This window comes from Pocillopora verrucosa, chromosome 6, assembly GCF_036669915.1.
Source record: "Pocillopora verrucosa isolate sample1 chromosome 6, ASM3666991v2, whole genome shotgun sequence".
In the NCBI taxonomy this organism is placed as follows: domain Eukaryota; kingdom Metazoa; phylum Cnidaria; class Anthozoa; order Scleractinia; family Pocilloporidae; genus Pocillopora; species Pocillopora verrucosa.
Window position 1 is genome coordinate 25,842,815 of NC_089317.1, and position 17,841 is coordinate 25,860,655.

Here is a 17,841-nt window from a genome sequence, read left to right on the forward strand (position 1 = left end):
TAAGTGAAGTATGGCCCATTAAATTGACCAATCATAACACACATACTAACTAAGAGATATCATAACAGCGTTTATTTCTTCTAGCCACTCAAATAAATTTTAACACTAAACCTCACAATGTCAGAATACCAGGTGACCTAAGGCAGTCTGAGGAAAAAAGAATCCAACCTAAAACTTGAAAAAACATTGCTGTTGTTGTGGTCAATAGTCTACCATTACACAACATGTGGTTGAATTTAGATACTGACAATATTTTGAATATGACAAGAGAAATAAAGAAGAAGCTCAGGGTATTGTGGCCATTCATCTGGTTGGTTGACGGGTGCACTGGAATGGTGGCCAAATAAGTCTGTTTGAAGAGTTCCATATTTTGTCTAAATGTAGTAACTATCATTTTACTTCAGAGTAAAACGGGGGAGAAACTGTAAATATCGTGCCTTTAATATTTGGATGAAACCGTGAAATGATCCTTTCATCTGCTATGACAATCCTTTAGAGTATATTGAGCAGTTTAAAAATGAGACTCCATTTGGGTGGGAGGAAGTTCATGGGGGCCAGTATCCCCGTTAACTTTTTCCTCGAGTATCCCGTATCGCTTAAATGTTTTAACCAAACATCTCATATCCCAGTAACCCCTAATTAAGCCTCAAAAGATCATCTAGAGCACCTTTTGCAAGATCGACATGGAATTTTTGTTGATGAAATCTGAATGGTACTGCACGGACTTACAAGACTACGTGAATATTTCTGGCCACGTATGATCAATCCTCTCAGCTCAAAATTACGGAGAAAGTTTGGTGTATTCTTACGCGACGTACATTCCAGAGGGGGTTGGGCAATAACCATTTGAAGGTGAGACTAAATGTAAACAAGGAGATTTTGGGTCTACGCGGAAAGCCTCTCAAGCTTTGCTACGAAAATGTCCATTTTAAACTTTGCCGAGCAATTTCTTGAGCACTGGCCAACGATTTTAATCGCCTCATCCATTCTGTTGGTTTATTTGTACTTTATTGTCCCATATCGGACGCTAAAAGCCGTTTATCCTAAAGGACCAACTCCTCTGCCGTTCATCGGGCATTCGCTGGATGCTATAAAGCACAAGGGGTCAATGCATCTTCAGATTGACGAGTATTACAAGAAATATGGCGATGTGTTCTCCATGTTTATCTTGGGCAACATGAGCAGTATTGTTGTCAGCGATCCTGACCTGCTGAGGGATCTTTTCGTGAAAGACTTCGCTTCCTTCGCCGATCGCCCTGTAAGTTCCCTGCACGATTTTGGAGTGTTAGCTTATTTCTAAATAAATAGTATTTTAAACATCTCTCCAAGAAAGACTTCGCCTTTTTGCTTCTTTTTTGTCAGTTCCTTACACGACTTTGAAATGAAAGCTTAAAATTATACACAACTCCTTCCAGTTTCCTGATTTATTGGTTTTTAATTGTTTTCAGGAATTTTTTAAACAACCTGAACCTCTTTGTTATATGATGTCAGAAGCCAAAAAAGAACAGTGGAAACGTATTCGCAACACTTTAACACCGTCTTTTAGCGCTCTCAAAATGAAGCAGATGGTTCCATTGATGAATGCATCCTGTGACAATTTGATCAAAAAGCTTGGGGAATTTGCTGATACGGAAAAGAGTGTTGATATTCAGAAGTAAGTAACCAAAAATGCTGCAGTACTGTGTGTTCTTGCTTCCTTAAACTATGGAAACTGCCTACCTCATAAAACCACAGCTATAATCATTATTAATATTTGGCAGGGTAGGCCTGAGTGAAACCTGAGCATTCTGATTGGTTGCCACTAGAAATTTTCCATATGGACTGTTTCCACAGAAAAAGTCACAAGCTGTGTATTTTTTTGTTCAGGAAAGCTGGCAAAATCACAATCAACAAGTTTGGTCTGACTGCCATGTGATGAACTATATATTAACTTTGCTTGCTGGAGCTGTACCAGGGAATACTGGTCCTTGGTCCTTTTTTAACAGACCTCACTATACTCAGTCTGTACTACCATGACCTCTGGCCAATATTTTCAGTATGGTCCTCAAACTCAGTTAGTAAGAAGTTAGTAGGGCATTCACGTTCCATTAGTAAGAAGTTTTTTTTTGTTTTTGTTAGAATTCACCAGTGCCTGACAATGGAAGTCATTCTTTCCTCTGTTTTTGGTTTTCAAGTGGATGCGCAAAATAATCCAGATGATCCAGTTCTGAATGCAGCTAAACTGACCATGTCACAAACTACTTTTCAAAAAATTATTTTGGGGGGTGTAACCTTGTTACCTTTTGGTATGAAACTATTGGAAAACATTCCAGCCCTGTTCCTGTCAAATTTTACACCTCTTTTGAGGATCTCAGAGGAAATAGTTCAAACTAAGAAAGGAAGTGTTGGGAGATCATATAGGAAGGTAATATTCACTATATAGGCTGAAAAAAATTCAAATGCAAATTCTAGATCTTACAAACAGTTTTTGTCATTAGCGGAGGATGTTATTGTGTTGTTATGAGTATGGAACAACAAAAAAGTTTTGATTCCCCCTGAGGAGTGAACACCAGACCTTCAGATTGCAAGCTCTGATACTCTACTCTGAACTACAGAGACTGTATTGATTTAGGCTATTTCTAGGTTAATAGTTGACACACATCCTGCGTATTTTTAGGATCAGCAATGTTGAAAGTAACATATGTGACATTGTAATCATTTTCACTTTCTCCATCATCACCATCCAAAGTAAATATTATCAACAAAATCATCACTTTGTTTCACCCATAGTCATAGACACTGTGATTACTCTGTGTTGCTGATTACACAGTAGTGCAGAGCTACCATCACATTTACTGTTACCTGTACTGTCAATACTTTATTGTCTATTGTCACCATAATTATAATCACAGGGTCGCACTCATCATCATCATCATTATTTGTAGTGGACGTAGCACCACGGAAGCAATGGTGATAGCATTGTTATCATTATCACTATCAATTTCATCAATATCATTCTCATGAAATGTAAGGTAGCTAATTTCTTACTCTTAGATTGCACTTCTTTTGCTACTAGTTTCTGGTATCTTTAAGGTGCAATTTAGACATAGAGTGTCACATAAATTCAATTAATTCAATTGCAATTTTTATTGCAGGACATGCTAGATTTAATGCTCTCAGCAGCAGATGACTCTTCACTGCCAGAGTCCAAGAAGCTCTCAGATGCAGAAATTATTGCTCAAAGCTTTGTCTTTCTTGCTGCTGGATATGAAACCACTAGCACCACCTTAAGTTTTATGTCCCATCATCTGGCAGTTGATCCTGAAATTCAGGAGAAAGTACAACAAGAGATTGACAGTGTTTGGCCAGATGAAAACCAAATGTTGTCCTATGATGCAGTCCATGAAATGCCATACCTAGACATGGTGGCAGCTGAAGTTCTGAGAATGTACCCTCCAGGTATAAGAGACAGTTTTTTCAAATTTAACATTATAATGAAAATGGTGTTTATAATGATAGCAATTCGTTTTGGAGTGAAGTGACAATTGCAAATATGGCTGCATTCACAAGCTAGACACTTAGTATACTGATTCAAAGGAAAAGTTTTATGGTTGATGGAATAATTTAGAAGAAATTTGCACCTAGTATCCATTTGGCAAACCTTTATTCATTCCTTCGCATTACAGAAAATAGGTATGATCATTAAATGAATTTTAAGTCATTGATCGCAATTGATTTATATCAGTTATCCAGCTGAAATACATGTCCAACACACTGTTACTGTTATACTACCGGCACTGCTATTTTATTATCACTACTCAAACTAGTTCTCAAAGTGCTGTGGTCTGGCCCTGATTGCATGATTCAGTTTCAAATGATTTGACCCTCTAAACTTGATAATGTAAATTGGCCACCGTAAAGAGTTTCTAAAACTGACATTTCTGTTCGCTCTGACTGAGAGCTAACGTTCAAAATGTCACCTTTATAAGCTGCTGACGGTGGTTTATTTACGTTATCTACTCAGTTGATGAAACCAAATTATTTTTGTAACACCCTCCACTAGTGGGGTAGCACAGTTTCTTTACAAACTTGTACCCCTCATTCATTTGGTCACGAGCATTATTACTGTATGTGACTCTGCTTCTATTTTGTAGGATTCATTACAGCTCGGGCCTGCACTGAAGAGTGTACCATTAAGGGAATCAAGATGGCTGAAGGTTTAACAGTTGTGGTCCCTATTTACAGTATCCACCGAGACCCACGTTATTATCCCAATCCAGATAAATTTGACCCTGATCGCTTCTTACCTGCAGCCAAGCAGTCGCGCAATCCTTACACTTACCTACCCTTTGGTCACGGACCACGTAACTGCATTGGAATGAGGTTTGCGCAAATGGAGATGAAGCTGGCGATGGCAAGGATTCTGAAGAAATACAGCTTTGAAGTGGCGCCAGATACAAAGATTCCGCCTGAAGTGACCATCTCTTCTACCCTGACGTGTTCTGGTGTCAACGTTCGAGTGAAGTCTCGTAACAAGTGAAACGGTGAACCTTCGTGGGGGGAGCTGTACACAGTCTATTGTTATATATCAAGACCTTCACTCAACAAACAAGCAATGTGATTGGTTGATTCTTGGTCACGTGCCCCTGATCAAATTCAAATGTATCCCGACCGGGATACAATTGCATAGTTGTTGCCCGTGAGCCGAATACAACAGCACATGATTGTTTAATGGAAAGTCTAAATATATAACAAAGCACTTAATGTATGGTCCCTCAGGAAACTAGTTTCTCGAGTTCTCTCGGGAAAACAAAACTAATTGTTCCTCTCGGGACCGTACAGTAAGTGTATAATGTCACGTTATGGGTCGACTATTGATTTGGTTGTAAGAAGTGCTGAAACATTAAGACTTCCATCACGTTTTTTCTCCTTTTTAACTCGTGCAAATGAGTTTTTATGGAGACTCCAATATGCAAATGAGTCACTCACTCACTCACTTACTCACTCACTAAGATGTAGACACTGTCGCAGTGGTAATAAGTCATCCCGAGCTCGCAGTAGTAACCATGCACTAAACGGTAGAGGCTTTGTTATAGTTTATACTAGGCATTGTTGCTTTAAATATCACCTTCCAAGTGAGCAAAATTTATCAAGTTCAGGCCCAAACCTGAAAGTGAGAATCGCTTCAATCGTAAATTCAATTATCATATGTAGACATTGGGGGCTGGATCAATCAGTAGCAGACCACAAAAAAAAAACTCTGTGCTCGTCTGATAAAAGAAAACTTGTGGAATTCATTGCCGCAGATCTTTAATTTTAATAATTCAAATAAACTTGCTGTTACATTAAATGTGTTCTTAGGAATTTTCTTTCTTTCCGATGCAAGCAAGAGAAAACCATCATCATCATCATCATTTTTATTTGCCTTATTTACACAACACAAAAAAATTTATTTACAGCGGTTATAGCTAGAAGGCGAGGAGACCCAGGAAGCCACCGGGCTTATGGGAGAGCCACCTCACTTACATTAATAAATAAAATAAAGAAAAAGAGCTGCAAATGTGCAGCTAGGCCAATTCAGTGATTCTTTAAGTAAAAACTCCTGCATTTTGTCTTAAAACTAAGAAGATTTGACGAACGAGTGACTGAAATAGGAAGAGAGTTCCAAATTTTAGGACCTTGGTAGAGAATTGTAAATTGCTTGGGATTTTTACGGCACAAATGCGTTCGATAATTACTGGCTGTTCTGGTACCATAGTTGTGAATTTGGTTATTCGTTACAAAAAGATTGAGAAGCAATGGAGGCAATAAGTTATTTCTATAATAAAACATGAAAAAAAAAACATGAAACCTTGTAGACAGATCATAACTTGATCATTACTTTATAATTTATAATCAAGAGGTTTACTTAAACCTCTTGATTATAAATTAAAGGTACACGTTGTTATTAATACTTCACCTAAGCGCGCATTTCAAGAAGAAAACACAATACCGGTAATTCTTGGATCGGAATCTCTTGGCGTGATCTGAGTGTGTACCTGTATACCTGAGATAATATACGGGTATACCTCTTGGGTAGTGTATACCTGAGGGTTATTTCTAATCTCTTGCATACCCTCCCGGGTAGTGTATACCTGAGGGTTAATTTTAGTCCTACTTACCCTCTTGGGTAGTGTATACCTGAGGGTTATTTTTAATCTCTTCTTTACCCTCCAGGGTAGTGTATACCTGAGAGTTATTTTTAATATCTTCTATACCCTTTTGGGTAGTGTATACCTGAGGGTTATTTCTAATCTCTTGCATACCCTCCCGGGTAGTGTATACCCGAGGGTTAATTTTAATCTCCTCCTTACCCTCTTGGGTAGTGTATACCTGAGGGTTATTTTTAATGTCTTCCATACCCTTTTGGGTAGTGTATACCTGGGGGTTATTTTAAATCTCCTCTTTACCCTCCTTTTTTTTTTTTTTTTGTTTTTTTTTTTATTTTATTAATTTTTATTAATTCAAAGTTACATACATTTTTCATAAAACAAACATAATTCACATAAACAGACAGACACGTTACATCATATATCTACATACACAATCCACAGTTCCTCTTAGCTCTCCTCGGCTTCTAAATATAATACTAGTACAGTGCAGCAACAAACATGAGATTCTATATCATCTAATAATTTTTGTACTTGTCCCATTTCATATTATGAGCTTTTAGCTTATTATTTGATTTTGCGATCATTGTCTCGAGTTGGTGGATCGTTTTAATTTTGAGGTTTAATTCTTTAATTGAAGGAAGAGATTTGTTCTGTTGGCAAGAATATAAATACTGTTTGACAATTATTAAAATATGATTGATTAATAATTCGTCTTCGCACCTTAAAATACCAAACATTATATCTTTTTCAGAGAGGTGTTTTATCTTTACGCCTTGATTATCGAACCACTTTATTACCTCAGCCCAGAAATCCTTAGTATAACGACAAGAAATAAAAAAGTGCTCCAAGGATTCGTTCACTTCGCCACAAAAGGAACACGCCGGGGATGGAATAATACCAATTTTGTTTAAAAAAGAATTTGTGATAAGACACCTGTTAAGTAGTTTATACTGGAATTCACGCGATTTTGTGTCCAAGGAAGTACGAAATGGCAATCTGTAAATCTCTTTCCATTCTAAGACATCATTAACAAAATGAGTATTAAAATTCAGTTGGGCAGTGGGTGGAGTGATGATTCTATTTCGAAGTTCTTTATATATAGTCTTCTTTACCCTCCTGGGTAGTGCATACCTGAGAGTTATTTTTAATATCTTCTATACCCTCTTGGGTAGTGTAAACCTGAAGGTCTTCGATCATGGAGGTGAAATCAGGTTCACAGGTGCCGCTTTTTAGGCTATTTTGGCTATTCTGCGAAGTGGAACTATGGTGGCTACTGTTGCTTCCCGGTATTCAATATTGCTTCTGCTTCGAGCTTCAACTCATTCACGCTTGTAAACACGTTAACTCTTGTTTGGAGCACGAGTAGCGTGTCGGGTTCTGCAACATGTCGTGTTGTTGTGTTTCGCTTTGCATCACCTTGCTATTGTAAACTACATGAATCATTGAATTTAGAGATGGCTGACTGTGAAGAATCTCTAATGAGGATGGCAAATATTGCGTCAACTTATAAATTGAAGCACAAACAGTGAATATCGATTTCTCGCCTTACTTCACGACCAGTACTGAAAGAAGTAAGATAAACTATTTTTTTGAAAAAGCAAACTCGTGTTATATTAATTTGATTGTTAATAAATTCAAAAACTAGTTCAGTACTAGAAAAATTTATAAAATAATTCAAATAGTACGCGCGCTCTGATTGGCCATAAAACCATTTTACATGAGCGTATGTAAACACCGTTTTCGTTCCTCTTTCATTAGTTATTTTATAAAAGAAATGTAAAATTGTTTCCGTGTTTACATAACCTGATGTAAACACTTGGGAGGTTGGGAGAACACTCGATAACCTGGAAACCACTCCGCTTCGCGTCGTGGTTTCCTACGCTTATCTCGTGTTCTCCCAACCTCCCAAGTGTTTACATCAGGCAATGTAAACACGGAAACCATTTCACATTTCTTCAATATAAACTCAAAGCAACTTATCAGCCGCTTTGTGAATTTTTTTCCGATACACGCACAGCTAAAAGCATGGGCAAATTCTTTCATAACAGAGCGATGACAAGGATCTGCGCGAAGAAGCTAAGCCTTTTATCGTGATAGAGTGCAAAATTCTCACAACGTACAAAAAAAGTAAACAAACGTCCCTATTGCTGGTCAGAAACACGCCACTTTTTATACTTTGGTTTGAGCGAGAAAATTTGAGCCAGTTAACTGATAACTGAGAGAGAAAAGCTCAAAATTGACGGGGAAATTAAAAAATCAAAGCCAAATGAACTCACGTGTCACGTGTTTTAAAAGTCAAAGACCCGAAGTTATCGAGACAAATTTGCGAAACGTGCAACTTGTGAGTTTTTTTCGGCTTTATTTTTGTTGCTTGTTGGATCAGGACCTAAATGGCCAATGACGATAGAAAAATTGGGCAGTTCTTCGCTGGTTTCTTCCATATTTCAAAGAGAAGGAAAACTGCACTGCAGCTTAACAGGAAGGAAACTCTCACGTCATCTTATTTACGCAAGGGCGTGCGTAAATAAAGATTTTGTTCATAGCGGCTCAATAGGACTTATAAAGGGCAAGCATGCGCGCTATGTTATAAAACCATATACATTTGATTTTAACAATATAATAGATGAAAACAATATCAATTATTTTGTCTGAATCAAATGTTCCCGCTCAATAACGTTTAAAATAAACAAAAGATTAAAAAATGAGTAAGATAAAGAAAAAATAAACAATATCAAAAAAGGCATCTTCAACCTAAATAAAAAGCCAATAGATACTCCTGTAAATCATGGCATCAGACTAGTAAACAATATTGATTTAGTTAAAACAATAAAAAGTATATGTCTTTTCAATTTCAGATGCTATCAAATAAATAATCGTGAGTCTAAAAAGGTTTATAGTCAAGTCAAGTCGTAAGCTTGAGAAACTTTTTCCTTATTTCTAACAATACTATGAAGACTTTGACTACACAGAAATCGATCGTATGCTCGGAATTGAAATATGTTTGAGTATCGACTCTAAAAGCGTTGTTCGCTTCTAACAACAAACGGAAGCGTTCTCCGTTTCTGACAAAGAAAAGCGTTGTTCGTTTGGTATGTACTCATTTCTCACTCACGAACATTTCGTAAGCTTGGGAAACTCTTTCTTGTTTCTTAAAATGCTATTTCTTGAACCAAGAAAGAGTTTCTCAAGCTTACGAAACGTCCGTGAGTGAGCAACGATTACATACCAAACGAAAAGCGCTATATTTTGTCGTTGGAAACGAACAACGTTTCCCTTTATTGCTAGGAACGAACAATGCTTTAAGAATCTTCACGGTGTTGTCGGAAACAAAGAACACTTTAGTAATAAAAAAGGTTTTAACGTTATTGCCTATTTACAGTCTGAAATTCTAATCATTTTAGTACTTGTTTCTTCGGGTGACTTGACTTTTTTTTTCGGGAGACAACTAAAATTTCGGGCAACATGACACAGGTTTCGGGCGACTTGACCGGTTACCGTCTAAAAATGTACTCAAAAAAGAGGGTTTCTATCGAGGTTTAGAAATAGTTTGTAAACTACACAATAAAACATCAAATATAAGACTGTTTGTAAATCATCATAATGTCATCGATTCAATTAACGATAAAAAGGTTACAGTTCTAGAACCAATGGAAAATATAGGCATAACAATAACAATGGATAAACTCATAAAACATTTCAAACTACCATACGCGAATACACGTGATAGTGTTCAAGGTCTGAGCGGCATAAGTAAAAAAATTACGATTCTTGGTTGCATCACACCATATGTTGATAGATACTTCATATGGACTGCTCTAACAAGAACAAGAAACCTTAAAAACGTCCAAGTTTTTTAAACATTCGAAAGGAGAACTAATGTCTCTAAAAAGTCGTGGGGAAAATTACATTTCACTCAAAAAATTAATTGATATAAACAACAGGATATGATTTCATAATAGCATGTAACAGTCGCTCTTCGGCGACGATTTCTCGCCCAAGATCTGACACCATTATTTGAAGACGAGCCCATCGTCGAATTTTTCAATTTCGACTCTCCCCACCGTGCTCGTCGAAATTTTTTACCGCCCACCATCCTCTGTTCGAAGCTTCGCTTCTGCACTGCCGTGAGCTACATTTCAATAAAGAATCCAAGAAATGATGACATATTGTTTTTCCAAGGATCAATTCCATGTCGGTCTTCCAAGAAATAATTGTCAGCAATTGAAGCCCGTCCAAATTAATTCAAGCTCAAGAATCATCTGACGAAAAGTTTAAATCAAATTGTCTTAATTATGCCAGAGCTTGGAAGAAAAATGCAATTACAGCCCTTAACGATGCGCAAGTTGTTGAAAGCAAAACCTGACAATCTGCGATGTCAACACCCATGAAATGCATAAAAATATGTAATAAAAGCTAGGTTCTTTCGTTTGTCTCACGATGTAGTTACGTGTGATGTAGATCACACGTGTGATACGATCTACATCACACTTGACTACATCGTGAGACAAACGAAAAAACTTAGCTCTTATTGTTATTCACCAAGATGAATAACCACAACCTTTTCTAAAAACATATAGCTTTTCATATTCCTAAAGCCTATGTAAGCTAGAATGGCAAATACATAAAATTCTTGGTGATACCAATTTTTTCTTTTAACAAATTCCTAGCGCCTAAATGTTTACAAGAGAGCTTTTCAGTCATAAATGCTAATGCACTCATGAAATTCTCCACCGAAATGTTATTTTGTCTTTCAGCCTCGTGATAGACCTATAGACGTGCCAGCCAAAAGCTTGCAAAGTGAACAGCAAAATCCACCCCTGCGAGTCTTTGTTTTTGCTATTAGATCTTTTGGGAATGGGCATAGCAAGAATCAGTGGAAAAATACTACCACTTTGCTACAGGAAGCGTTCGACTCTACTGGTGGGCATGTTTCCTCTTTTTATCGTTTTTCTCAATTATAATACTTCGGAATGAAACAAGCTATATATTATTCGAGCCTTGGTTTTGCAGCAACAGGACAGAAATCGCTTCCGATCGATCTTGCTTCAGTAATGCCACCAAAACCATTTTGTTCTACACTCCTATGTTTGGTAGCAAGCCATGGCCCGGAACCACTTCCACGGAAGAGTATCTTTTGAAATGTCCGACCAAAAAATGTCACATAACCTATGATATCTACGATATAGGAAAAAGTGATCTAGTTATTTTTCATGCTCGTGATATGCCAAGTTATTTAAGAACGAAAGAAATTCAACAGATTCACAAGTACCGGTGCCCACAGCAAAGAATGGCGTTTTTAAACCAAGAATCCATTGTCAATGACCCAGATTTGGAGCTTCTTCTTTCATTGCCGGAGGGGTTCTTTAATTGGACTATAACTTTTAAAAGGGAGTCAGATTTTCACTATCCTTATGCACATTATATCCATTTGCCGTCAGCTAAAAGACCAGCGAGAATTCCTGACTATGCAGCTGAGAAAAACAAATTTGTGCTATGGGCTGTTTCCAATTGTGGAAGAACTCGAGATAAGTACGTAAAAAAACTTCTCAAATACATTAAAGTTGATGTTTATGGCGACTGTTCGGAAAACTTTGGCCAAGACAATCAATGCCAGCCATCAAGCAATTGCGATGATATTTTCAGCTCATATAAATTTTATCTGGCATTTGAAAACAGCGTTTGTACTGATTACATTACTGAGAAATTTTGGCGTACACTTGGTTGGAATTCAGTGCCTATAACACTGACAAGAGATTTCTACACACCAGATGTAGTCCCTCCAGGCTCGTTTATAAGTGTGCAAGACTTTCCATCTGTTAAGGCTTAGGCAGAATACCTGCTATACCTCGACAAAAATGACACTGCCTATAATGAATACATCACATGGAAAAAAGAATTCGTTTATACAGGGATCTTGGGATTAACACATACAGCCTGTGACATATGTGATGCTCTTCATAATGAATGTGTTCAATCCAAATTTTATAAAGATATATTCAAGACTATTTGGAACGATAATGTTGATTGCAAAGAGAAAGAGGGAAAACTTTTACATCTCATAGATAGAAAGGAAGAGTGATCAGTGTATGTCGAATATCCATTGATTTTCGAATGTTTCTTCCAGTTTCTCCTGGTAGACAAAGTGAATCACGGATGGGAATAACAAACAGAAACTGACTTTATGAAGGGGCCTACTCCTGGGCTCTCTGAACTGAGTCAATGCGCGAGAATTTAAAGAGTGATAATGAAGGAGATGAAAACAACTAATACTCTAATAATTCACACCAGCAAAAAAAGTTTTTTGAAACCACAATCGACCCAAGCTCCAGGTGTTCGGTGATCATCTTACAAAATAACAGTCATGGCGAAATTATAAGAGTTTGTATGGGAAAGTGAAATTCTCACGAAAAATACCTCACCTCACTTCCACAGTGTGTTGGTTGTTATCTGACCGCTTGCTACGTTGAATGGAACCCATTTTCGCGAGTAACGTAGCTACGTAGTAAGTAGTCAGATAATAGGCAATGCACTGTGGAAGTAAAGTGAGATATTTTTGTGAGAATTTTTTATTCCTTGGAGCGGTCGTAAATATTCCCATACAAGTTCTTATAATTTCGCCATGATTGTTATTTCGTAAGATGATCATCTCATAGCTGGAACTTGGGTTTCCTGTGGTAAAACTGGGTTTGACTGAATGAAATTCTACGGTGGCTCACAACTGTCACGGCAAAAGAAAAAACCTCACGGCAAAAAGGAAAAGACTCACTGCAAAAAGGAAAAGACTCACGGCAAAAAGGAAAAGACTCACGGCAAAAAGGAAAAGACTCACGGCAAAAAGGAAAAGACTCACGGCAAAAAGGAAAAGACTCACGGCAAAAAGGAAAAGACTCACGGCAAAAAGGAAAAGACTCACGGCAAAAAGGAAGACTCACTGCAAAAAGGAAAAGACTCACGGCAAAAAGGAAAAGACTCACGGCAAAAAGGAAAAGACTCACGGCAAAGGAAAAAACCTCACAGTAAAAAGAAAAGACTCACGGCAAAAGGAGGTTTGTTATTTTGCCGTGGGTCTATTCCTTTTGGCCGTGAGGTTCTTCCCTTTAGCCGTGAGTCTTTTTGTTTTTCTGCGAGGTTATTTCTTTCGCCGTGACAGTTGTGGGCCACCGAAAAAATTAAGAAACACAGAACTGAAGAATTGAATTTTCCATAAGTTTCAAATAGCCACTAGCTTTATATTTCAATTTGCTTAATTTGAAGAACATTAACATCGCTTTAAGCAGTTTCTATGAAGAAAACCATTTTCCAACCGTTTTTAACAACACAGACTCAAGCTTCCGTGTGAATGGGGTTTAAATTTAAAACCATGCTTTTGGTCAAAACGCCCTTAAGTCGAAGGCCATGAGCTGCCGCCATGTTTACAAATCTGCGTGTGCATGCCAAATCCATAAAATGACGTCACGAAGATTCCAATACTCCGGTCGTCGAAAACTGTCAAGCAGCCGCGTCGCCTTGTCTTTTGTCCTTATGCTAAATCAGTTCGCCGGATTCCAGCGGTGAGTAGGATTTGTTTCAGTTTCGCTTGACTTTGTAGTAATTGACGCAGAATTGAAGAGTTTACTTTGAAGCTTTCACTGCCTCTTCCAAGCTAAAAGAATTCGATAAGTCAAACATACTCATTTTATCTACCTTTCGTGAATTAGCATGCATGTCTAACGAGTCGACATATTCCCAAGGATACCCTGACTCTAAAGCTGACGTTTCCAGCATGAGCCCCTCTTCATTCGCTCTGAAGAAGGGCTGCTGTTCGAAACGTCAGCCTGGATACCTCTTTACAGTGGCCAATTTACATTATAACTCAGTTGATAGAACCAAATTATCTTGTTATACCGACAGGGCACCAGCGCAACACCATAGTTTCTTTAGAAATTTGTTCCTTTTATTCATTTGTGAGATGACACAAAAAACATCTTTCTTCATTCTATTACCGAGGGTTAGATTTAACATCTATTATTCTTTGACTTGAGATACAATCGGTAGAAAGGCGTTCGAAGCAGTTCTTAGAGACCCACTTGAAAGGTTTGTGATATGGAACGAAACTCGCTAAAACGAGTGGCTGTTGGGTAAAATTTCCGCACAGCCCCATCCTACATTATACATTCAGTTCTTGAACAGAGAAAACAATAACAAAAACAATACACTTCCATTGGGAAAACAGATTTGTTTTTACAATAGTATGGGGCTGTGCGGAAACTTTACCGACTGTTGTTGTTTCAGTCGGACTGTTGTTGTTTCAGTCGGCTTCGTTTGCCTCCAGGGTGTTGGTTTCGCTTTGCTTGATTAAGCCTGCTTAGTTCTCTACACGGCTCAAAAAAATTAATTGATGTAAAGAACAGGATATGATTCCATGGCATGTAATAGTTGCTCTTCGGTGACGATTCCTTGCCCGAGATCTGATACCATTATTTGGAGACGAGCTCATCGTCGAATTTCAATCGACTCTCCCCACGATGCTCGTCGAAATTTTTTAACGCTCGCCATCCTCTGCTCGAAGCTTCACTTCTGCGCTGCCGCGAGCTGCATTTCAATAAAGAATCCAAGAAATGATGACATATTGTTTTTCCACGGATCAATTCCATATCGGTCTTCCAAGAAATAATTGTCAGCAATTGAAGCCAGTCCAAATTAATTCAAGCGCAAGAATCGTCTGACGAAAAGCATCAAATTGTCTTAATTATACCTATGGCCAACTCATGTATAAAGTATTTAACCTACAAATGAGACATGGCTGTGAACTTGTAATTATTGGTCTTGCAGCAATGCAAGGTTGCTCTCCTTTCAAAAGCCAAGGTTCCGGAAAACCTCGGAGAGATCTACAGTTATGGTAAACATCCAACTCCGCAGAATAATTAACGCATAAATAATTAATCGAATTTCCGTTTGCAAAATTCGCCAAATTAAGCCGCTGGAATCCAAATCTTACTTCGCATGCACAAGCCAAATTCCACTATTATCCAATTCTGTCACTTCTCGCCTCACAGTAGCTCAGTACATATTGGTATTGTAACGCAACGGTCTTAGTTTACATGGTGTTCTCCAGCTTTTATCTGGTAAGTTTTCTGCCTCGGAACAAAAATACCTCAGAATGCACTTAATTTGACCACTATTTTTTTTCTTTTGACTGAGAGAAATAAAAGATACGCCGAACTGAATTCCACAGGTTTTCTTTTCGCAGAAAAGCACAAGATTAATTTCGTCCGCTTCTGATTGAGCCAGTCGCCAATGTTTACCTACGATAAAATCAATAAAGATTTAAGGCAATACTATTGGCTGGCTCTGCAATTTGTTCGTACAATAAGAAACAAACCAAACCGGACTTTTACCGTAAGATTACCACAGGCATCCCACGGAACAAGGTTCTAACTAACTTACATATTATTTCCATTTATATTCCTAAAACCTATGTAAGCTAGAATGGCAAATACCTATGTAAGCTAGATGGCAAATACATAAAATTCTTGGTGATACCAATTTTTTCTTTTAACAAATTCCTAGCGCCTAAATGTTTACAAGAGAGCTTTTCAGACATAAATATTAATGCACTCATGAAACTCTCCACCGAAATGTTATTTTGTCTTTCAGCCTCGTGATAGACCTATAGACGTGCCAGCCAAAAGTTTGCAAAGTGAACAGCAAAATCCAGTCTTTGTTTTTGCTATTAGATCTTTTGGGAATGGGAATAACAAGAATCAGTAGAACAATATTACCACTTTGCTCCAAGAAGCGTTTGACTCTACCGGTGGGCATGTTTCTTCTTTCATCATTTTTCCTAATCATAATACTTAGGAATGAAACAAGCTATCTACGATTCGAGCCTTGGTTTTGCAGCAACAGGACAGAAATCGCTTCCGGTCGTTCTTGCTTCAGTAATGCCACCAAAACCATTTTGTTCTACACGCCTATGTTTGGTAGCAAGCCATGGCCCGGAGCCAGCTCTACGGAAGAGTATCTTTTAAAATGTCCGACAAAAAAATGCCAAATAACGTATGATGTCTACGATATAGGAAAAAGTGATCTAGTTATTTTTCATGCTCGTGATATGCAAAGTTATGTAAGAACGAAAGAAATTCAACAGATTCACAAGTACCGGTGTCCACAGCAAAGAATGGCGTTTTTAAACCAAGAATCCATTGTCAATGACCCAGATTTAAAGGACCGTCTTTCCTTGCCGGAGGGGTTCTTTAATTGGACTATAACTTTCAAAAGGGAGTCAGATTTTCACTATCCTTATGGAAATTATGTTTCTTTGCCATCAGCTAAGAGACCAGCGAGAATTCCTGACTATGCAGCTGAGAAAAACAAATTTGTGTTATGGGCTGTTTCCAATTGTGGAAGAACTCGAGATAAGTACGTAAAAAAACTTCTCAAATACATTAAAGTTGATGTTTATGGCGACTGTTCGGAAAACTTTGGCCAAGACAATCAATGCCAGCCATCAAGCAATTGCGATGATATTTTCAGCTCATATAAATTTTATCTGGCATTTGAAAACAGCGTTTGTACTGATTACATTACTGAGAAATTTTGGCGTACACTTGGTTGGAATTCAGTGCCTATAACACTGACAAGAGATTTCTACACACCAGATGTAGTCCCTCCAGGCTCGTTTATAAGTGTGCAAGACTTTCCATCTGTTAAGGCTTTGGCAGAATACCTGCTATACCTCGACAAAAATGACACTGCCTATAATGAATACATCACATGGAAAAAAGAATTCGTTTATACAGGGATCTTGGGATTAACACATACAGCCTGTGACATATGTGATGCTCTTCATAATGAATGTGTTCAACCCAAATTTTATAAAGATATATTCAAGACTTTTTGGAGCGATAATGTTGACTGCAAAGAGAAAGAGAGAAAACTTTTACATCTTATAGATAGAGAGGAAGAGTGATCAGTGTATGTCGAGTATCCATTGATTTTCAAATGTTACTTCCAGTTCCTCCTAGTAGACAAAGTGAATCACTGATGTTAATAACAAACAGAAACTGACTCTATGAAGGGGCCTACTCCTGAGCCCTCTGAACTGAGTCAAGGCGCGAGAATTTCAAGAGTGATAATAGAGGAGATGAAAACAACTTATACTCCAATAATTCACACCAGCAAAAAAAGTTTTGTAAAACCACAGGCGACCCAAGCTCCAGGTGTGAGATGATCATCTTACGAAATAACAGACATGGCGAAATTATAAGAGTTTTATGGGAATATTTACGACCGCTCTACGGAATAAAAAAATCAGTGAAATTCTCGCAAAAAATACCTCACCTCACTTCCACAGTGCGTTGGTTGTTATCTGACCGCTTACTACGTGGAAGGGAACCCATTTCAGCGAGTAACGTAGCTACGTAGTAAGTAGTCAGATAACAAAGGAGGTTTGTTCTTTTGCCGTGAGTCTTTTCCTTTTTGCCGCGAGGTTTTTCTTTTGCCGTGAGGATCTTTCTTTTTACCGCGAGGTTTTTTATTTTGCCGTGAGGATCTTTCTTTTTGCCGCGAGGTTTTTTATTTTGCCGTGAGGTTCTTCCATTTGCCGTGAGTCTTTTTCTTTTGCCGCGAGGTCCTTCCTTTTGCCGTGAGGTTATTTCTTTTGCCGTGACAGTTGTGGGCCACCGAAAAAATTAAGAAACACAGAACTGAAGAATTAAATTTTCCATAA

The 17,841-nt window shown here is 37.9% G+C and overlaps 2 protein-coding genes and 1 pseudogene across 2 annotated transcripts; all 3 read left to right on the plus strand.

The window, feature by feature from the left end:
- Nucleotides 1–865: 865 nt before the first annotated feature.
- Nucleotides 866–5,735, plus strand: LOC131782304 (cytochrome P450 3A4-like). Its single transcript, XM_059099063.2, has 5 exons — nucleotides 866–1,258; nucleotides 1,449–1,654; nucleotides 2,119–2,404; nucleotides 3,135–3,438; nucleotides 4,134–5,735. The coding sequence occupies exons 1-5, from the start codon at nucleotides 920–922 to the stop codon at nucleotides 4,517–4,519; spliced, it is 1,521 nt and encodes a 506-aa protein (XP_058955046.1). The 5' UTR covers nucleotides 866–919; the 3' UTR covers nucleotides 4,520–5,735.
- A 5,250-nt stretch (nucleotides 5,736–10,985) lies between these two features.
- LOC136281975 (alpha-(1,3)-fucosyltransferase fut-3-like) lies at nucleotides 10,986–12,210 on the plus strand (annotated as a pseudogene).
- A 3,648-nt stretch (nucleotides 12,211–15,858) lies between these two features.
- On the plus strand, nucleotides 15,859–17,082 carry LOC131773523 (alpha-(1,3)-fucosyltransferase fut-3-like). Its single transcript, XM_059089502.2, has one exon. The coding sequence runs from the start codon at nucleotides 15,859–15,861 to the stop codon at nucleotides 17,080–17,082; it is 1,224 nt and encodes a 407-aa protein (XP_058945485.2).
- Nucleotides 17,083–17,841: the final 759 nt, after the last annotated feature.